At 48.4% G+C, this 22698-nt stretch overlaps 1 protein-coding gene across 2 annotated transcripts in view; it reads right to left on the bottom strand.

Moving 5' to 3' along the window:
* Positions 1-22698, bottom strand: part of WDR73 (WD repeat domain 73) — a 111055-nt gene that overhangs the window by 19147 nt on the left and 69210 nt on the right. For both annotated transcript variants that reach the window (XM_069640145.1, XM_069640146.1), the window contains exons 4-5: positions 16897-16985; positions 8227-8294 (exon numbers count right to left, since the gene is read on the bottom strand). In XM_069640145.1, coding sequence (XP_069496246.1) covers positions 8227-8294; positions 16897-16985 — 157 coding nt within the window. The remainder of the gene's footprint in view (positions 1-8226; positions 8295-16896; positions 16986-22698) is intronic.

Raw genomic sequence — 22698 nt, 5'->3', positions numbered from 1 at the left:
ACAAGCGGGGAGTTTCGTCGGGAGCGCAGATGATCGCGTGTGAACGCTCCGACGAACTCCGACCGCAGAGAAGGAAGCGACGCACGCGGCCGGCGGCCATTTTGATCATTAGGCCTCGGAGACTCACGGCTTCGTAACGAAGCGCCGGTGAGCCATCCGGACACAATTTTTGGGAATTTCAGCGGCGGATGGTCGCTGAACACAGCACATGTCAGTTCCAAAAGGAAATTTTGACATCTTCACTACTATTACCGAGGAGAGGCACGGAGACTCCATGGAAAGCCTGCTGTTACACTAGGGGTCTCTTCCTCTACTCAATTTTTGGACACCTCATTGTCTGCATGCCGGCTTTTGTGACACCTCCACGAAGATCACGGCTGGTGGTGAGTTGCGGCCCCTTTCTTCTCAATCCTTTGGGGTGCCTGTGCGCTTTCCACCATGGATCAAGCTGCTGCTGCTGCTGTCGCTCCTGTACCTCCGCCTGCTCCTCCGCCGAAACCACCGGGGTCCCTACAGCCAATGCCTGAGTTTGATATCTCGGGTTCTCCATCTAGCCTGGGACAGAGGTGGAAGATGTGGATGGATAGGCTGGAGATGTATTTCAGGGCCACAATGGAGACAACGGACGACGGCAAGCTGGCCACTCTCCTATACTCTGCTGGCCCTGCAGTGCACGAGGTATTTATGTCCCTGCAGCCGGTGGACGGATCGTTTGCGGCGGCGAAGGAGGCACTCCACAATCATTTTTTGCCGATGGCCAATGCGGACTATGAACGTTTTCTTATGGGAACGGCTCGACAGAAAGATGAGGAGACTCTGGATGTGTTCGTTGGGCGGCTGCGGCGATTGGCAGCACCTTGTGCCTGGAACGACCCTGAGGTTATGATTCGGAACCAACTCATTCAGGGGTGCAGCTCTGGGAAACTGAGACGCCAGATACTGCGAGAGCCGGGCATCACCCTCCCTCGCATCCTAGAATTGGGTAGGTGCCACGAGGTCTCGGAACTGCGGGCAACCAGGATGGAAGCGGGTGCTCGCCCAGCCAAGATGGAAGAGGTCTGCGCGGTCGGAAGAGGCCGCGGGGTTAGGCGCCCCATGAGCACTCAGAGCCAGCGCGCGCAGGGGTTGAATGCCTCGTGCCCGAAGTGTGGGTACGATCTCCCGCACCCCGCGGAATGTCCTGCAACGCGAGTCAAGTGTGGCAGATGCGGAGGCCCTGACCATTTCGCCAGAATGTGTAGGTCTGCCACCCCCAAGATTGTGCCGAGGGGACCAGTTCGAGCCGGCTTCTTCCGGCCCCAGAGGACCTCCAACGTTGCCCAGGTGGACCAAGGTGACGAAGGGGCCCCTCAGGAGGAGGAGGAGGAGGAAGAGGACGAGGAGAACGTGTTTTTCGTGTCCAGTGTGAGCGTGCTCAAGTCCCGCTCCAAAAGACAGCCCAGGTGCAACGTGCTGGTTAATAGAGCCTCTGTGCCGATGCTAGTGGACACTGGCGCATCCGTAAATGTAATGGCCCGCCAGCATTACAAGACCATGCAGCCCCCGCCCGCGCTGGCTGCGCCGAAAGCACGCATATTCGCCTTCGGCGGGGACCGGCCTTTGCCTTTGGACGGTGTGTTCGTGGCTGATGTGCAGTATGGTGACTCACACATACGGGCTAGGTTCTATGTCACACCGGTGAGCGACAACACCCTGCTCTGCTGTGCCGCGGCGGAGGCACTGGGTATCGTCACGTTCGCCTACTCAGTGTACCTAGATGACATCCAGGTCCTCCTGACCAAACATGGATCCCTGTTTGAGGGCATTGGACAGCTGGTGGGTGAGCCGGTCCGGCTCCATATCGACGAATCTATACAACCAGTGGCACTGAAGCACCGACGGGTTCCCTTCCATCTCAGGGATCTGGTAGATCGCGAACTTGACAACCTCGTGGGGCTGGACATAATTGAAAAGGTTGAAGGCCCTACCCCCTGGGTGTCACCCATCGTCATCGCTCGCAAACCCAAGCAGCCAGATGCCGTGAGAATCTGTGTGGACATGCGGCTCCCCAATAAGGCAATAAAGAGGGAGCGACACCTCACCCCCACCATCGATGACATTATTGCGGAACTGCAGGGTGCGAGATTCTTCTCCAAGCTCGACTTGAGATCGGGTTATCATCAGGTGGTTTTGCACCCTGAGTCCCGCTACATTACTACCTTTACCACACATCGGGGTCTCTATCGATACAAGAGACTGAGCTTTGGGGTGTCCTCCGCAGCGGAGGTTTTTCAAAACATAATAAGGGGTGCACTGGCGGATCTGGATGGCGTCATAAATATTAGCGATGATATCTTGGTGTACGCCAAATCGGAGACGGAGCATCTGTCACGCATCTCCAAGACCTTTGATCGGCTATGCTTGCTGGGTCTCACCCTGCACAAGGACAAGTGCGAATTCCTGAAGACGACGATCGAATTCTTTGGGTTCGTATTTAAGGCGGATGGGGTGTCCCCGGATCCCCGCAAAGTGAGGGACATTAAGGAGGCGCGCCCGCCTGAGAATGTTGCGGAGGTGAGGAGTTTTTTGGGGATGGTCACATACTGTGGCCGTTTCATCAGGAATCTCGCATCCCGCTCTGAGCCACTGAGGTCGCTCACCAAGAAGGATACCACCTGGCAGTGGGGCCCTCTGGAACAGGCGGCATTTGACGATATCAGAGGGGCTTTAGCGGCGCATGACACCATGGCGTTTTTCGACCCGAGCCTACAGACGGAAATCGTGGTGGACGCCAGCCCATATGGGCTTGGGGCGGTGCTTACGCAAGTAGGGAAAGACCAGGAGGTCCGACCAATAGCCTACGCCAGTAAGGCCCTTTCTGACACTGAGCAACGATACTCCCAAATCGAGAGGGAGCCCCTGGCGGTGCTGTGGGGCTGTCGGCACTTCCGCCTCTATATTCTGGGGCGGCCCGTGACCGTAGTCACGGACCACAAGCCGCTGGTGCCGATCATGGCGGGCTCGTCATCTCGCCCGCCGGTGAGGATTGAGCGCTGGATGCTCGCCCTGCTGGAGTATGGAGTGTCGCTGATCTATCGTCCTGGTGCCAACAATGCGGCGGACTACCTATCTCGACACCCCAGAAACGACTCGCAGGAGTCGGCATCGGCGGAGGAAGCCGACGAGCACGTCTGCCTGGTCGTGGAGACCGCGACACCCAACTCCATGCAGGTGGAGGAACTCGAGGCTGCGTCGAGAGGCGACGAATGCTTCGCCATCCTGAAGGAGGCCATGCAGAAAGGAGCCTGGAAGACAGTGCTGGAGGCTGTAGAACGAAGGACATGTGAGGCCCGGATCGCCCTCGAGCAATTGTGGAAAGTGAGAGAGGAACTAACATTCTCGGAGTCGGGGCTACTGCTGAGAGGGGAACGAATCGTGGTGCCCCAGACCAAAGTGGCACAGGTCATCGCACTGGCGCACCAGGGTCATCAAGGGGCCCCCAAGACCAAAGCTCGCCTCCATCAAAAGGTGTGGTTCCCTGAGCTGGAGCGGAAGGTGGAGGCGTTTGTGGCCTCTTGCGTGTGGTGCCAGGCGGCGGCCCCGGCCCAGAAGGAACCATCCATTGAAGCAATGCCCCGAGGGACTCGACCATGGGAAGTGGTGCACGCTGACTCGGGATCTACGTCCAGAGGTACGCATTTTCTGGTGGTGGTCGACGAGTGGTCAAGATACCCGGAAGTTGAGTTCATAGACTCAGTGGCGTTTGAGAACGTGGTGGTGGCGCTGGAGAAGATCTTTGCCACTCATGGCCTCCCCTCTGTGCTGTGCTCTGACAACGGAGCCCCATTCCAGGGTGAGAGCTTTGCCGAGCTCATGAAGGGTTATGGCATCCAACACCGGCGGGTCACCCCACTGTGGCCCCGCGCCAACGGGGAGGCCGAGCGCATGATGCGCACTCTCAACAAGGTGTTCAGAATTGCCCATGGAAAAGGGGAGTGTTTACAGAGGGCTTTATACGTCTTCCTACGAGGTTACCGAACCACCCCTCACTCGTCAACGGGGGTGGCTCCGGCAGAAGCACTCTTCCAGCGGTGCCCGAGAGATGTCATACCGGAGGTGGGGGACAGAGACCCTGCCGTCATCGACAATGAGCAGGTGGAAGAGGACAGACAGGTCAGGACACAGATGGAAAACATCAGGAGGGGCCTCAGACCCCCACACATCGCGCTGGGAGATGAGGTGCTGGTGAGAAATCGTCACCCCCATGGAAAACTGTCTCTCACGTATGAACCCGCTCCCTTAGATGTGGTGGCCGTCAAGGGGTCGATGGTGACAGCCTCGGATGGAACTTCATCGGTAACCAGGAATGCGTCATTCTTCAGGAAGATAGGTGACACCAGAGTGGACAGCCCGGACAGCCGAGAAGGTGAAGGTGCTCTGGACGAAGGTGGGGGAGAAAATTCCGCAGTGGAGTCTCCGGCTCGAGGCGGACCCGGTCCAGGGACACCAGCCAGGGACGGTGGCAGGAGGTACCCCCTGAGATCAGGGCGTGGGAAACCTGCCCGTCTCAGTGACTACGTTACGGACTGAGCTGGGGAGGCTGACCGGGGACTAATGGTCAGGCCAGGACAGGTACCCTCGGGGGATCCGGGGTGGCTGTCAATAAATGGGGGTTTTGTTGAAATTTACAGAGTTAGATGTGTTATGGATGTGTGCTAGTTAGGTACTCCTGTTTCCAATTTGTTGTTATGGAAAAGGAGGAGTGTGGCGTTGCCCCTTTAAGGGTACGCACGCGACGGAGTGACGTATACTCCATCACGTGCGCTGTTAAATAAACGGGGCGGTTCCTGGTGACGACAGATCAGCGGGGAGCCCACACCGACAACATCTCTGTCTCCGTGTATCACTACCAAGGGGGCGGGGGGCTCACGGAGGCGGATCACGGGAGACCGCCAACAGAGGCCACCTAAGTTAGAGAATCCTGCGAGGAGAGAAAAAACCCAAGTTTACCTCAACTGTGGAACACAGTGAGGTGAAGACACCATGCGAAGGAAGTGACCAGGTGTAGGTGGGGTGGGCCGCGCGAAGGTGGAAATGGCAAAGTACAGTGCCTTGCATCCCCTGCGGACACCTGCAGACACACAGGGAGCCGCAACTGAAGGAGTCGCCCTTGCCCTTGGGGCCCTTAGCCGCAGGGGGCTGCCGGGCAGAGGGCTGCCCCAAAGGGTGTAGTTATAGGAAGAGGGAGGAGAGGAAGGGGAGGGGGGGTGTGGGCGTGCAGGGAGGCGGGAGGGAGAGGAGAACCAGGAAGTGGTAGGTGAGGGGGAGAGCAGGCACAACAACGCGCTACGAGCGCAGATGAAACTTTTCTTTTTTTTTTTTTTAAAAACAAAACACAATACAATCTACTCACGGATGCCGAGGCAGGGCTTCCAGGCCTGCAGTTCCCTCGGGGCCACCGGCGACCGCTCTCCCTCGGGGCCATATGGGACCGATGGCCACATATGTTTCACATAGTTTTTTTCTTTTACATTAGGTATTGTGAGATGGGCATGTTTGGAGATAAGTTTTGTTGTATGCGCTGACTGCCCACATGTTTTTATTGGTCGCTCGAGTTGCACAGGCAGCCACTGTTTTGTAAATGGGGATTTGTTTTATGGCAGCGCCAGCCCCATGTTTTGTACCTCTGTTGCTTCGAGTTGCTGTCCCTTTGTTTGATCCAGTCCAGTGCTCTTAACATCTTTTCCCCATTCTCACCAACCTGGAATGCCAGCATTCTTTGATTAAGCCCTGTAGCAAAAGTGTCTCTGGGTAGAGTGACCTTCGCCTGGATGAAGAGCATGGAGGGAAATGGAAAGGCTGGGAAAGGACTTCTATTTCCATTTCCAGCCGGACACAGAGCGGATCACTTCATAATGTGTTACTGTTCTTTATTATGCAACTTTAAAGCAGCACTGCTACCTAAATGCCTTAAACGAAATGGACACTGCAATTAAAGAGGGTGCATGAATGGAATCAGATATGATCTAGTATTGGGTTTTCTCTTTCTAGTTGTAAGTGCACCTAACTCATGAACCCCTTTGAGTGGGCTTCCAGGAGCATGGCAGAATACAGCAGAAACGCATGCCTGCCAGTTTTGTTGGTCCTCTTTTTCAGAGGAGACATGCCTAGCGTTCGGGTGCTGGACATAAAATAGGTTACCATTCCTTGTTCTTTCACAGTAGACAGACGCTCACAATGTTGGTTGTTTATGTATTTCTTCTTCATTGTGTGTGCCTCTGTGTGGTTGTGCTTGCCTGTGTCCCTCTCCCATTCAGACTGTCCAGCGCTTTACATTCTGTGCTGGTACGCCTGTCTGTAAGGGAAACTAGCATAGCGTACTAACAGAACATACACATTTTCTTGAGGATGGTCAAAGATGTGCATTACTACAACAAGCATTGGCAATGCCAACAGTTTGAGCTTTTGTGTAGGCATGGGAAAGGCATTTGCCAGGCACTGCCATAGTGCAATTAAACGCCCATTGTTGGCAGCAGGTGCAAAATGGTGCGAGCACCTGGGCATCTAATAGCAGTGCATGGCAAATGCCTAATACCTAGATACAAGCCATAACTGTTGGCTTTGCCAATGCTTGTTTTAACAGTACTTGATTTATTGGCCACTGAAGAATGGGTATTCGAACTTGCAAAGTACAGCCTGCTCTCATGTCAGACACCAATGATTTACCCTCGTCACACCTTGAATGTACATCCTTCTCCTGTGGACCAAGTTTGCTTAGTGGCCATTACCTTGGAAAATCAACTTTCAACGGCCACCCTACTAGCAACACACTTTAATCTTGACGTATTCAGATAATACATCTGAAAAAACCTGTACTCTTCTTCCAACAGTTAGAGTAGTTTACTTTAATGATTGCATATTTGTCATCTCGACTAGATTACTGTAGAGAAGTGCCTCTATATCAAGGGTAAAAACTTCACCTACTGGTCAGGCAAAGACACACGCCTCCACAATTGCACACATACACAAAGCAGACTATTCTGTACTTGCCAAGAGTTAATTATCACTAGCCAATGGCTAGTGGCGAGTGAAAATTTTGAAGCCTGATCTCGACCTTCCTTAATATTTCAAACAGTACAAAATCTGTCAGCCAGTCACAGCCCTGAGCAACTACACAGGCTCATAATCTCTAAATATGTTATCTTTAAGCCCTTGGGCATTTTGCACAGATAGGGCTGTGCGCCATACGGAATAGATGTATTCCACATGACCTAGCTTGTTTAGAAGAAGATCTCATTGTCTTTTTGGCTGTTTTTAACAAAATGGGGTGGATGGTCCTTCTTGGACCGAGCCACTGCTCTTCGGAATAACCGCTCTCCGACACTTCGATCATCCGAGAACATACTTGTGTTCAGGAATCTCCTTCAACTATATTATTTAGACATTATCTTGGATTTGCCACTACACTTCCGCTCACACGTTCATTTATTTATTGCCATGGTACCCTTGTGAGGCGAAGAGACAGTCAGAAACGAGAAGTCCATCGCCTGCATGGGAAAAATGATGGCCACACCTGACCCCCCTCATACAGAGGACATACAAAGTCATCATTATAGTTAATGGTAATTCCCCACCTCACTGTGGCTGTTTCACCACATTTGGGAAAGGGACATTTTACAGCATCATTTGTACGAGAGGAAGGGGTGCTTGGAGAGTAGGGCAGTAAAATATGGAGTTGCGGGTGAAGGGGGTAAAACGAAATGTATGGGGGCCTTCGCCCCACAAAACTACCACCATAAAATATGGTGTAATGTCTACCATGGTGAGTTGTCACAGATCCAATCAATATCCTCTGAATAGACTACTTGGGAGGTTCTTCGACATTATAAAGAAGGATAAGTAAACTTACAACATAGCATATTGGAACTACAGGCAACAAATGAAAATGCTAAAAGTAATAACAAGTAAAGACTGTCAAAAGCAACTGTGATCTCTATTGTATCATGCAAGGCTTCATGGGATAGTCAATGTGCAGAGGTGCACTCAGAGCAGAGATGCCAGCTCATCCGTGACTTTTCAGAGGAGTTGGACAAGTTAAGGGTTGGAGCAGCAGACTGTACGCAATATCATCGTCCAGGCTCGGAAGAGAATGAAATGCAACAGAAGGCGTGAGGCAGGTGAATTCAAGGCTGGGAATATACTTTGCATTGAGATTCTTTTGCCAAGAACAAAATCTGTCCAACTTACCACTATCACCATCTGCTACTTGCCAGACCTGCAGTGAGCTGCTCGAAGGGCCACTCGTTAGCAGCAGGCTACAGAAACACACAAAAAGACTTCAAGATCAAAGAGTTGCATTTCTTTGGGTGATTTTCTGTCAAGCTCTCCTAACACCTATTGATTAGACTGGCAACTACAGCAGCTTGTGGCTCAATGCATAACAATGAATATGAGACAGATAATATACACTAAAATGGTAATTTAAAGTGACAATGGGTAAACAATGAAACGCTAGGAAATATGTTGCACACAAATATGCACAACCTGATATTAGCCCAAACACACAAGTAGGGGATGAGAGGTAAGGTGAAGCAGGGCACATTGATGTGATTCTCATGACCCCTACCCCCATAGCCTCCCCCCCCAGGGGAGTGTCCAAGACCTCCCACCCCCTCCAGTAGGGGCTGTGGAAGGAGTAGAGGCAGGGAAAAGCATATACTCGCCACTGTGCATCAGTAAAGAGAGTAAGCAACAACCCCATGCAGTGGGCGAATACTCATTTATCAGCAGCAGAGAGGCTTACTAATGTGACATTTTATTGATGGACCACTGCTCATACATTTCAGTAACCCTTTGTTTAAATAGATGCTCCCACATTATGGTTCAAATGATTCTGACAGGATTCTCAGTAATGAATACTCAATGAATGCCCTTAAACTCTCTTGGATAGTATACATCTTTTAATTATGAAACGTAAGCAATTAATGAACATTGCTACCATTATAGTCACTATACATAATACAAATTACATGCAAAGGGTTGGTTCAGATTAAGCATCATTGTATTCCTTACTTGCCTATTTGTCTAATAAAGATCAATAATTTCAAATACATAATAGCCCCTTCAAAGGTAACTGTACCTCTCAGATCTCACTAGGTACTTCATAGAATGATCTGCCTCTCAATGCTCAATACCTTTACTCTCCTCTTTCCCAATGTGATATTAAGATATGGGTAAACCATTCATACTCACTACTCTTTATAAGATGGAAGGTAGGGAGATGAACAGAGGTCGGAGCCTGGAAGCCTATTGAATAGGTGGTGAGCTGGTCGCCATGGGTACGGATATTCCCCATAAAGCTTGGTCATAAATAGTAGTCCATCTCAACAGCAAATAGAAAAAAACACCCTGCTACTCAAAAAGCCATGAAGTCCAGCTTCATAGGTTTTAAAAAGTCAGGCAGAAAAAGGAGGCGTTAAGCCCCTTCCCCCTCCATAGAGTTTGCATGGAAAGGGGTTCAAGCCAGCCTGTGGGCGGCTTCCAGCCTTTGTTCATGTGCCTCTTCTCTTCTTCCAGCCTTGGTAAAGAACAGTTTCCTCTCTCTCAAAACCAGCCTCATTTTATAGTCACAGCCCACTGCTCAGTCCACCTTCTACCAATCAGAATAAGGCGTATAACACTGCTGATGTCACTTTCTACCAATCAGCATTAAGAGCAAAAAGCTGCTGAGGTCACTGTCACTTTCTACCAATCAGTGGCAGTAGCAGGACGCAGCATAAGGCATTCTTTAGTGTCAAGAGTTTGGCAAGAGCCATCAAGGCCGATACTGACTTACTTCACCATTTCACCCACATAAGTAGCAGGAATATCTGTAGTTCTTTCAATAATTTCTATTTCAGCTTTGTTTACTATTAATGGGCCTCCTGGAACTCTTCCCAGAAAATCTGGAGTGCAGTCGGAGGGTTTGTTTACATTATGTGGCCACAGTGTTCCAACACATGGCGGCCATCCAAAACTTCCAAATGACCACATTTCTCTGTCCTTCACTGTGCATTTTGAATTATTTAGCATTGCCTATCTTTAATTCAAATGCTTTCTAAAACAATGCTTGCATTTAACAAATAGGACTTTGTACTTGCATCGAACCGTTAGCGGCTTGGGATTATTCCTTAAATAACTTGCCCTTAAGCATGGCTATAGCCAAACAAAGGAGGTGATGGCTGGAAGGTTTAGAATAAATCTAAACCTCTGGCATTGCTCTGAGAACCCCTAGAGACCATCGTTCTTCACCTGTCAAGCCATTACCAAAAGGGAAAGATCATATGAAACTTCTGCACTAGTCTGTCCTGATACATTCTGGTTTCACCATCACCGTCTTGTGGCCAATGCTGGATTTGACTTTTATGGACCTCATTGATTCACGGTGCGTCACCCTTTCGCAACTCTCATGCTGGAATTCCTTTGCATCTTGTACTCATGGTGGCCCTGAATCATGCTGTTTTCATCTTCACCTTGTATCTGTCATAAATCTCCCCCCGTCTCACCTGGGATCGCTTCTTGCTCTGTTCCGCGGGAGGATTCCTCTTGTGGACGGATCGGGACTTGTATAGACTCGCTCGAGTCTCGTCCGGCTGCAGAGCGCGTTCAGAGTTCCGGGAAGGCTGCTGTTCCAGGATGTCCAGGAAAGTAGGTAGCGGTCGCTAAGAATGGGGATTCCAGGAGTCGAATAGAGGGAAAGGGAGAAGGAAGGAGGAAGGAAACCAGGATCTTGGATAGAAGATTCACCGAACAGCACACACACGTCAAGTCACTACCTAATGATAGCGTTGAGACGCGCGGGGCCGCAGGGGCGTGGCCAATTTATAGGACGTGTCGTGTGCAGCGTGAAAGCTCGTGTGAGGCAAGTCGCTTGTTGCGGCCATGTTGGGAGTAACAAGGAATACAATCCCCGGCGCGATAAGGACCAAGAGGTCCAGAAGGGGCAAGTTCTATGGGTCATGACAGCATGCCTCCTCCGAAGACCTGTTCCACCAGGATTGACCGGGTGTATGAGATGGAATCTTCTAAGCAGTCGAGGGGTATTTAAGTTAGAAACTGGTTCCCAGGTTCTCTCGCTAGTAGGGTATCCTTTCCATTCAACCAGGTATTGAAGTCGACCCCGTTTATACCTGGAATCGCATATTTGGCACACTTCATATTCTAGCTGATCATTCACAACAACAGGACTGGGTCTGCAGGATTTTCGGGAGGATTGGAGTACGGTTTCAATAGGGAGGTGTGAAAGACTGGGTGTATTTTCTTCCAGGAATCGGGTAGCTTGAGTCGGAATGAGACAGGATTGACGACTTCCTTTATGGAAAATGGTCCATAGTACCGAGGAGCCAATTTATTTGGTCGTAGATGTCGGGGTAATAGTTTCGAGGACAATCAGACTTGATCACCAACAGAATAAGAGGGCGCTGGTCTTCTCTTGGAATCCGCATAGAGCTTAGTGCGTGTTTGGGCCTCTTTCAATTGTTCCTTGGCTTCCTTGTGAATGTTGATGAGAGTCTGTATCCAAGAGTCCAGTGTAGGTAATGGAGTGGGATGTGGAAGAACAGAAGGTAAAACGGACAGGTGAAAACCTTGACTGCAATAGAAAGGACTGACCTTGAGTGCCGAGTGGTCAGAATTGTTGTAGGCAAACTCGGCGAGGGGTATGAGGAGAGACCAGTCATCCTGAACCTTGGTGGCAAAACAACAAAGATATTGCTCCAGAGTTTGATTTACACGTTCCGTGGCTCCGTTGGTTTGTGGGTGATAACCCGTTGAGAGAGCGCGTTGGATCCCTAAAATACCACAGAGATGTTTCCAGAATTGTGAGACATATTGAGGTCCTCAGTCCGATATGATATTGGAAGGAAGTCCATGTAGACGGAAAATACGATCCAGGAAGATTCCAGCAAGTTCTGATGAGGATGGTAGTTTATACAAAGGTGTGAAATGAGCCATATGGGTGAACAAGTCTATGGTTACCATGTTGGTTGTGTACCCCCGGGAAGGTGGTAACTCCACAATGAAGTCTGTAGCAATAAACTCCCATGGTCTTGTTGGCAGCGATGGTTGCAGTAGAAGACACGCCGGTCTCTTGTTATCATGTTTGTTTTGACTGCAGACAGCACAAGCCTTGACGTACTGTTGTACGTCAGTCTTCATTTGAGGCCACCAAAACTGTCTTTGTATAAGACAGAGGGTGTTAGTTATACCACGATGACCGGAGTGAGGGGTATCATGGCAGAGGTTTATTACCTTGTGTTGTAATTTCTCCGTAGGAATGACCAGTGCATTGTCCTTGAATAGAAATTCTTCCGTGACTCGTAGATTCCATGGATTCTTCCTTGAAATTTCTTTCCAGAGGTCAGAGGACTGAGTTTGCGCTCGGATTTCTTCCAGGAGGTCGATTTCTTGAGCTACAAAGATAGTTTGGGGAAACATCTTAGGATAGGCCTTGACCTCAGTGGGTGCAGAGTCTGGACGTCGAGATAAGGCGTCAGCAATCATGTTTTGTGATCCGAGAACGTGAGTGATTTGGAACTGGTATTGGGCAAAGAAGCCTGACGACTGCTCCTGCACTCCAAAGACTGTAGGATTTGGAGATTCCGATGATCTGTGCGGACCTGGACTGGATATCTAGCACCCAGAAGTAGGTGTCGCCATTCAGTGAAGGCTTGGCGGATGGCCAAGAGTTCCTTTTCCAGGACGGAATAGTGAGTCTCACTGGGGGTCAGGGTTCAAGAAAGGTAAGCAATGGGGTGTTCCAGTCCATCCTCAAGTTCCTGTTTCAAGACCGCCCCTATGGCGTAGTTAGAGGCATCCGTTTCCACTAGAAATGGGCGATTTGTGTCGGGCTGGGTCAGGAGGGGGCTTGTGTGAACTCGGTCTTCAATCGTTGGAATGCTTTATCTTGCGATGTAGACCAGATAAAGGGGGTGTCCTTCAATAGAGCTATGATCGGCTGAACAATCTCGGAAAAGGTAGAAATAAACTTCCGGTAGAAGTTGGCGAGCCCCAGGAAGGATTGCACCTGTTTCACAGAAGTGGGAGCGGGCCAAGCCAGTGTGGCCTTTACCTTCGAAGGGTCCATGCCAATTCTTTCTGGGCTAAGGATGAATCCTAGGTAGTGAACAGAAGTAACGTGGAACAAGCATTTTTCGGGTTTGGCTAACAGTTTGTTTTCACAAAGTCGTTGTAGTACTGCCTTTACGTGTTCTTCATGTTTTAGAGGATCTTTGGAAAAAATCAATATGTCATCCAGATAGACAATGACGAAGAGGAACAACATATCGGAGAACACCCTGTCCATAAAACGCTGAAAGACTGCGGGAGCATTGGCTAGTCCAAAAGGCATGACTAGGTATTCAAAGTGACCAAAGGGTGTTCTAAAGGCTGTCTTCCATTCGTCCCCTTCCCGGATTCGAATTAAATGGTAGGCAGCCTGGAGATCCAGCTTCGTGAAAATTACGGCTCCTTTCACAGCTTCCAGGATATCCGAAATTAGGTGCAGTGGGTATCGATCTTTGAGGGTGCATTGGTTTAAGCCTAGATAGTCGAGGCAAGGTCTGAGTTCCTTGGTGTCTTTCTTGGGAACGAAGAACGACGAAGCACCCGCTGGAGATTGAGGGTCTTATGGTGCCGTTTTCAAGATTGGTGTCGAGGTATTCCTGAAGGGCCTTTTTCTCAGGTTCGGAAAGGATGAACATTCGGCCGAAGGGAATTACAGCTGAGGGATCTGTATCTATGCCACAGTTTTCAGGCCTGTGAGGGGGTAATGCTAGGACTATGGCAGTAGAAAATACATCAGTAAACTCCTGATAGGACTCTGGAATTTGTATGATATTGGAAACCATGAGCAGTGTTTCTTGGCCTCTTGGAGGTTCTTTAGGAGTTATCAAGGAAGGGTCCAGGGATAGACAGTGGGACATACAGAACTCGGAGCCCAAGAATAATGATCCTGCTGTCCAATTGATATACGGATTGTGCTTTTGTAACCAGGGCATACCCAAAACCATGGAGTAATGGGCTGACTTAATGATGTCGAATGTAATCCGCTCGATGATGATTTATGGAAAGTTGGATCTCTTTAGTCTGCAAGCTTATGGGTCCTGAAGAGAGGGGTCTTCCGTCAATTGCTTCCACCGGTTGCATGGTGTTTTGTGTCTCGTACCGAATATGATGACTAACAACCCAGTCTTGATCAATGAACATTCCCATAGCTCTGCAGTCCACCAAGGCCAGAATGGGATAGGTCTTGTCTTTGGAGGGCGAGAGGAAGGCCTGTAGTATCACCAAACTATTTTGGCCAGGAGAGCTCAAGGATGGAATTGGTTTGGAGCAAACATCTCTCTCCCGACACCTCGCTCCATCTAGGATCAAGAGCTGGCGTTTCCCGAACGCCGTGGAGGGGCTAGAGGGCATTCTCTAACAAGATGTTTATCCGAGGCACAATACATGCACAGGCCTGTGTGGATCCTTCTCATCCTTTCTTGAGGGGAAATAGGCCCACGGAAGGTTCCGATTTGCATGGGGTCCGGATCTGTATCAGGGGTTGGATCATAATCGGTTTTAACAGATGTCTCAAGGGAATTCTTTTGAAGAGGTGTCTTGGTCTTTCTCCTTTCAACCTTTCTTTCCTGGATTCGAAAGTCTATCTGCAGGGCTAGATCCATAAGAGTCTGGAAGGAACTAGGACAAGCCACCTGGGCTAATTCATCCTTAATGTCCTTGTTTAGACCCCTACAAAATAGAGTGAAACTTGCTTCAGAGGACCAATCCGCTTCCTTGACCAGTTGTTTGAATCTAGTAACGTATGTTAGCATATCCTGGGTACCCTGTCGGAAATCAAGTAAGCGTTCTTGAGCACTAAAAACCTGTTCTGGGCGATCGAACATAGTCTTGAGTGCCTAAATGAATCCATCATAATCATCCACGAGGGCATCCCCTGAGTTGACCAAGGGCGTAGCCCAGGTTAACGCGTTCCCTGTGAGGTGCGAGATAATGAAGCCCACCTTCGCCCTAGAAGTTGAAAAATAATAGGGCTTAAAGGTAAAATGCACCAAGCAGGAATCCAGGAATCCACGTAAGAATTTTGCTGATCCATCATATTTGTCCACCACTCCACCAAGTAACACACTGTCCTTGTTAGCGGGGTCGCGAGACAAAATTAGCTGCTTTAGCGCAGCATTCTCAGCCTTTAAGTTCTGTACTTCAGTTGTGAGCTCTTGCATGCCACGCATAAGGTCCTGGACTGCTTTCTCCATAGCTGTATCTGTGTCGGTCGTTGGGCGTCTCAAACTGTCATAAATCTCCCCCCCGTCTCACCTGGGATCGCTTCTTGCTCTGTTCCGCGGGAGGATTCCTCTTGTGGACGGATCGGGACTTGTATAGACTCGCTCGAGTCTCGTCCGGCTGCAGAGTGCGTTCAGAGTTCCGGGATGGCCGCTGTTCCAGGATGTCCAGGAAAGTAAGTAGCGGTCGCTAAGAATGGGGATTCCAGGAGTCGAATAGAGGGAAAGGGAGAAGGAAGGAGGAAGGAAACCAGGATCTTGGATAGAAGATTCGCCGAACAGCACACACACGTCAAGTCACTACCTAATGATAGGGTTGAGACGCGCAAAGCCGTGGGGGCGTGGCCAATTTATAGGACGTGCCGTGTGCGATGTGAAAGCTGGTGTGAGGCAAGTCGCTTGTATCTTTCCCTATCTTTCTTCTATGCACTTACTCTATCAGAATTGTCCCTGGACCTAGTATGATAGCAACCTAGGCTGTCTCCTCACCTCCCCTTACTTGCCCCCTTCCCTCCAGCACCATCTGAAATGTCATCAGGCCTAGTACGATAGTCACTTGTTTTGTTCCTCCCCTGCCTTTCTGCACCCCTCTCCCTCATCTTTTGTTTTTCTCTGGCTCTACCAGAAATGTCGTTGGGCCTAGTACGGTAGTCGACTGTCTGTTTCCATTTCCTTCCCACTCTCCCACTTCCTTCCTTATCTATGTCTTAGCTCTTGCACTATCTGAAATGTCGTCAGGCCGAGTACAATAGTTAATTTCACATCCTTACTGTTCATGTGCTGTAAGAATGTCATTGTATTTTCCCTTGTTCCCTCCCTTGCCTTGAAGCAATTTGAAACACATTGGGCATAGGTGCTAGATAAATAAACGATCATATCATATCATATAACTCAGGTTTGGTTCCACCCAAAAGGGGCAGTCCAGTCCAAACTGCTTGGTCACATCCCTTCTGCACAAGACCACAAGTATCCCGAACATGATCAGCCTCATTGGGCCTCATCAGTGGGTTGTGTTTTACTATAGGCATCCCGAGAGGGATGGGTATAAGCAGACATGGGTCCTTTGCCTGCTGGGCCTAGAGACCCAAACTACTCCTCACTGATGAGGACCAACAAAGCCAAAACATGTTTGGGGATGTGAAAAGGAAAGGTTTACCAACTTGGTAATGGCGAGCAAAGGAAGACGGATGGGCTGAATGCTAAGGTGACAAAAGAAAGGTGGGACAGGTGCTATATAGGGATGGGTGCAGGAGAGGAAAGTATAAACAGGTTGATAGGAGGAACAAAAGATAATGGCTCAAAAGTAAAAAAGGAGGTAAATCAGGTAGAAGAAGAAGCTCTAAAAAGAGTGACAGTAACAAAACTAAGATATTACATGTAAAAAGAGTGAGAAAAGAAACGAGCAAAAGGTTGGCAGCAAGATGGTGTATGAAGACTAAAACCCAGAAGTACTGTCCGAGTGTAAAATATTTCACATGTCTGGCAATTCCACCTGCTTTTCACCAGCAATGAGAGAACTACTTTACGGGTAAATATAAAATTCTTACAGATGATACAGACCCACAACAAAGAATTTAAATTACTTGATAATTACCTGGTGTTGGGAATGTGTTTTAGGCTGTATACAGGCTTCTCTGAAAAACAGCCATGTTGCACCTTAAAATCTCTTTCTGGGCACAACCCCTACAACACAGAGAAAATGCAAAGGTTAATGATCTAAAAGAAGTTAAAAATTGAAAACTGCAGAGAAGGCCTCTTTGTATTTTCACGAGCTTTCAAAATAAACCCATGGAACGTTTATCAATGGCATGCAGGAAGTGATAGTCACACTGCAACATGAACAAAACAGCCAGCATGTCGATTTTGCAGTACACTGGGCTCCGAATTCCTCAACAAAGCACTTGGAGTTCCAATGAAACGCTTGTTTGATCAGAGGCCAAATCACATTTTCTCCATTTCCCTCACTTGAAGGCAACAATAATTGGTTCATGTATCAGAATTCTCTCATGTTTATTGATCATTTAGTATTCAGAGAATTTCAAAAGGTTAGAAAGGTTGCTGAAATTGTCTCTTGAAAGAACAAGTTACTTCTTTTGGTAACCGCAGTCCTGTGTGACGCATTCATCAGCACTTGAGCCCCAGGTGAGATTATCCCTAGTTCCCCACATGTGAACTGGATGTAGGAGAGCTCAATAGCCACCACAGTGTGTTACATGTGAGTGAGTGGAGGTTGGTGGTTGCGGCTTGCTAGATCGGATCGCTTAAGGGAAGACAGTGGGTAAGATGGCAGGCTGGAAGGAGTCTGAATCAGATCCAAGGATTCACAGTGATAGCCCTCCATAGTGCAGATAAATATCTGATTTGTGTCTGAGGGAGCACACATGGATAAACATAGTTATTTTGAAAAGAAATGGGAAGGAACCCCTTTGAAACATCTCTGTGTCCACATTTGATCTACAATGCTGGTTCCAAAAGCCCTGAAAGCCAAGAGAAGCTGATCCCCTGTCAATGTAAAAAGGGGGTGCAAAAGGGGGACACAACTAAGTTGTTAGTTTGGTCCGGTTCACTGAGCAGCACATAGACATAACAGCCATATCTTTATACTAAGTAAGCACCTTTGCGGGGTGGTGGTTGGGGGGACGGGCCACCGCTTGGTCTTGTCTTGGGTCAGACTAAGTTGGAGGTTGCGGCAAGACGATTTGTGAGGCCACGGCCGCAGCATTTGGTAGTTCAGCTAATGTCTTTGGCAAGTGAAGGTTCAAGGCAAGTGGAAGTGAAACGCTACGGTGAAAGTGCTTGCAGAATTTCCGGGTGGGGGGACACCCTGCGTTTCCGATCATCAGAAAGCGAAGCGGGTTAACCGTGCAGAGGAATGGCACCAGGTTAGCAAGGTGGCAAAGCGTGTGGATGGGGAGGTTACGGTTTGTCATTCTTCTATGGACACAATGCAGCTATCGTGTTATTGTGATGGAACTCATGGAACGGTCAGTGGTTCCAATGCAATTGAAGGAAGGGGGGAATATGTTTAACAGTTTCATTTCAGGATGATTTCAGAATGTTTTAGCAGTTTAGATATTATGGTAAAGGATGCCATGTGAGGCATACGGAGCGTATTCGATTGTACAATGATTGAAAGCTTTTTGGAGTCGTGGCCTCTGTTTAGATAGATTTATTGTACAACACTATAAAGTATGGATCATAGTAATGTCAATGAGATTTAGGATGCACGAAATGTAGCTATATTTTAACACTTTCTTTTACAGGTTGGACTTTGTTTTATAAAAATAGTTGGGACATGGATTTATGGTAATGTGCAAGCCTGATGCTTGTTCTGTTCACACTTTTAGTTTACAGGGTCGATTTTTACAGAACATTTAGTTAAAAAATGAATTTCAAATGCATACATTCATTGCTTAAGAAAAAAAGTAAGGGAGATGTATCCTCATGTGTTTGTTGAACTGTGAAAAGTGTCTCTGATAATTTGTTCTGCATTGTTGGTGCGAGTGTCATGATGAGGTGTGTGTGCTGCAGTTGTGGAATGTGGTCTTTCAGCAGAGGTATTTTGTGGGGTGTCTGCACAGAGTACTGGAGTGCTTTTTGTGAGAAACCAGAAGGTGTCTAACCTGCTAGTGTCCGGGGGTCTCTCTCTCTCTCTCTCTCTCTCTCTAAGGTGGCCAAAGCACAGCCATCGCCTTTGGATCCAGATCCTGGGGGTGGACCAGTGCTGCAGGATCGCCTGGTGAGGGGTCCTCCAGGAAGTGGCAGTGGGACACCTTATGGCAAGACACAGTCCCCGCCTCCCCCTATAATCCCTTTGATCCATTCTACCAGGTAGGATATCTGGGGACTCTAACTCACCCCCAACCCCTTCCCTGCATGAACACTTCTACACAGACAGCCCGCTCTGGGAGAAAACAGACTAGTACCCAAACAATGTACTGGACATGTCCCATTACCATGGTCAGGCAGAATCAGGAAATCGCCGTTAACGACTCGCACCTGATCTCCATTGAGCTTCCCCACACGGATAAAAGGTAGAGCACGAGAGCACACTTTGAGCGAGGCAGAGCACACGAAGGAGCAGTTTCTTCCAGGCCACAGCTGAATCGATAGAGAAAGAAGGCAGGTCGAGAAAGGAGGGAGATGCCCTTGAGCTTTTCGACAAGGGATCGTTATACTCTTGAGGATTCAAAAGCAGCATGTGTAAAGCCAGGAAGTGAAGCAAGAGAATCCTATTCTGTGTGTCCGAGATACCCCGGGCCCTCCTTCATGACTGGTTGAGTTAGGGAGGAACAGCAGCTGGTATGTTGTAGTGGAGAGATGTTTGGGTGGTCAGTTTCTGTGCCTTCCGGGGCACACTTGCATGCCAGTTCGGCTTGGCTTTTGCCTCAGTCATGTGGTTTGGGGCTGAAAGCCTGAGGTTCTTGAATGATTTGTATGTGGTATCCTTTGTTCAGTGGTTGGTGTCTATCCCTTTGTGGTAGAGAAAAGGTAGTGGCATTTTATGATGCAGATGGTCCCAATGGGTAAGGACAGTTACATGGTTTGTGCGGGTGCGTCGTTGGAAGGAATAGTTTTGGAAGTATGTACAGTCGTATCTCTTGCTTCTTGGTTGTGTCTTGTGCTGTTTAAGGGGGAATACATGTTGTGTCTTGTGTGTCTTGTCTTTCCCTGCACCCTACCCTAATGCATGGAATGCTGTGTGTGAGAATGTTATGTTCTGAATGGTTCTGTGAATGTCATTTGAGAAGATGGATTGACAGAGGATGCCGATGGATGCCCGTCCAAGTAATTTACCTGATGTGGCCTAAATGTATTCCTGGAGCTGGAACTTAGTAAAGATGTGTTCTGTTCCTACACTGGTGTCAGTGTCATGCTTGGCCAGGAACCCAGCTTAACAGAAACCAATGCAAATGCTTCAAGTATGTCAAGCATGGCTACCCACCAACCACACAAGACCATTAAGCCTGCAGATAGGAGTAGAGCTAGCACAATAAGGACACCATTACAATGGGTGTATGTGCTCTAGATGCTATCCAGACCAGGCAAGTCATGGCTGACGCCATTAGGAAGAGAAAAAGACTTGAGGATTAAAGTCTGATGATATGCAGACAAATAAAGGCCCAGGTGTGTACATGGCACAGTTCAGCACATGCGCTCCAGCGTTCCTTATAGCTTTGCCTAAGGCACAAATGACTAACGAGGAGGTGAACAGCACACCCTTCACCACTGATGGATTTAAATCTGTGCAGACCTGGATGTCCTAAATGTTGCACTTTTTTGACATTTGTAATTACCCTCTTGTATTGGAATATTATTTTTATTGAATTGTTCACAAATGTCAGGAAAGTAGACTTTCTAGTGCAAAGTTAGAATAGCGCATGAACGACGATCCCTAATAAAAAAAAACAAATTGAACACCACTTCAATTCAAAACCATGAAATTGAAGGATGCAGCTTCTAAATCATGCTCTAAAAAATAAATTATACCCCTTTAATTAAATCAAATAATTTAAAGGGCCATAAATCACATTAACACCTGTGACGTTGGAGCCAGCCTATCCGGTTACTTGGATCGCGGACTGAATCCCACCATACAAGCCTGCGTTCCAAGCAACCTGATGGCAGCTCCCCCGCCCACCATCTTCCCCCACCTTCTCCTTCCCTCCGGTCACTGTTCCCTCTCCTCCCCACTCTCCTAACCTTACTCTTGGTGAGGCGGTTGCGCCGCCACCGCTCCAGCCTGCTGAGCCACCATAGAAACGGAAGACGCACAGAGCACCGTTTTAGAGCTCCACGGCGGCCATCTTGGGTACTTTTTTGTATGAATTAACAGGACGCCACGAGTGAGTCCGGTTCAGTCATACAAAATACATTGCTGTCAGCACCCCAGGGTTCTGTAGCAATCCGCTTCATGTAGATTGCGATTCCTTTTGGGTTAAATGTGGAGAAGTATATGAAACTTTTCTCTGTTGGCATGAAAGATGTTATATTATAATAGCTGGATATTTTAATACAGATTGCAGGATAGAGCTGGATATTGGAAATCAATTTGTCAGAGGGATATAGAAAGTATTATCAGGCAGTAAATGGAGAGAATGGTTTGCTTATTGGAATCTTAATCAACTTCATGGAGCAATTATAGGCGATACCCCACTGATGGCAACATGGATAGCTGGTCGGTCCTCTGCACATTTAGACTATATTGCATGTCACCAGCTCTATTCTCTCTATGTGAGGAGCTGAACGTGTTGGATACTGAGGTCAGTGATCACAGGATGTTAGTGGTTGTCGCGGTTTATTACGCGGTCATACTCAACTCAGGGAGTTCCTTTCCCTCCAATGAATGTAGCACACAAAGCACTAGTAGTGCGTTAAGGTTCAGTTTGGTAAGGCCTCCAACCCGAAATGCTGGAAATGACCACCAAGAAAGACACTAGGAACTTCTGGGAGCTAATACATTCTTTGGGGGAAAACTGTGCTTTGTACAATCTAACCCCACTGCAAAGAATTAATGGATTAAACATTTTGAAACAGTATATAGACTCCCAGATACTAATATATATAATCCTAAATGCACAGCAAAGTGGAAGATATTGAAGTATTGCTAAAAAGAGCATCTAAATCCAGAGCGGCCGGACCAAATGGACTATCAAATGCCCTCTTTTTATTTTTGGTTTTTATAACATGATACAACTTCACACCCACATTAGGGTGGACTTTAAACTTGCGCCAAACCTCCATTCCCCCTTCCTCCCCCCTCCCTCCCATTCCATCCCCCCCATCAGTGTCCTCATTTGTATATAATGCACCATTCCAGTTCTTTGTCCCTTGTAGGTAGAAGTGTTAGGGCCGAGTCTTCACCGAAGCGTATCCTCTGTTTGTACAGCGTCTGCCGGGGAGGACGGAGCCTCCTCTGCTTCGTTCATCAAAAATAGTATCAACGGGCCCCAGATGTCTGGTGGGCGGGCATGAAGGGGCAGTTGTTTAATGAAGTGTGTCTCCACATCGTGGCAATAGAGGATGTCTTTGCGCCAGGCAGCTATTGTTGGGAGGGTGGGGCCTCGGCACCAGGCCATGGCAACTCTCCTACGGGCTAATGTCAGCAGAAGTCCTGCCAGTTTCCTTATTGGTGCGGAGAGTAGTCTTGTCATTCCAAGTAAGGCTGCCGTTTGAATTGGTTGCATCGCTTCCCCCACAATCGCAGTCGTTGTCTCTAGGACTTGGTTCCAGAAAGGGGTTAGTTCTGGGCAGTCCCATGCGAGATGGACAAAGTCAGCTGACTGTGTCCCACATCTTTCGCACTTTGCAGCTGTTTCCGGATGATGTTTGTTTGCTTTTGCTGGCGTGTAATAGGTTTGGTGAAGAAAGTTGAAGTGGATCAGTTTAAAGCGTG

This window comes from Ambystoma mexicanum, chromosome 7q, assembly GCF_040938575.1.
Source record: "Ambystoma mexicanum isolate Mex_15411 chromosome 7q, UKY_AmexF1_1, whole genome shotgun sequence".
In the NCBI taxonomy this organism is placed as follows: domain Eukaryota; kingdom Metazoa; phylum Chordata; class Amphibia; order Caudata; family Ambystomatidae; genus Ambystoma; species Ambystoma mexicanum.
This window is presented reverse-complemented; position numbering and strand designations above follow the sequence as displayed.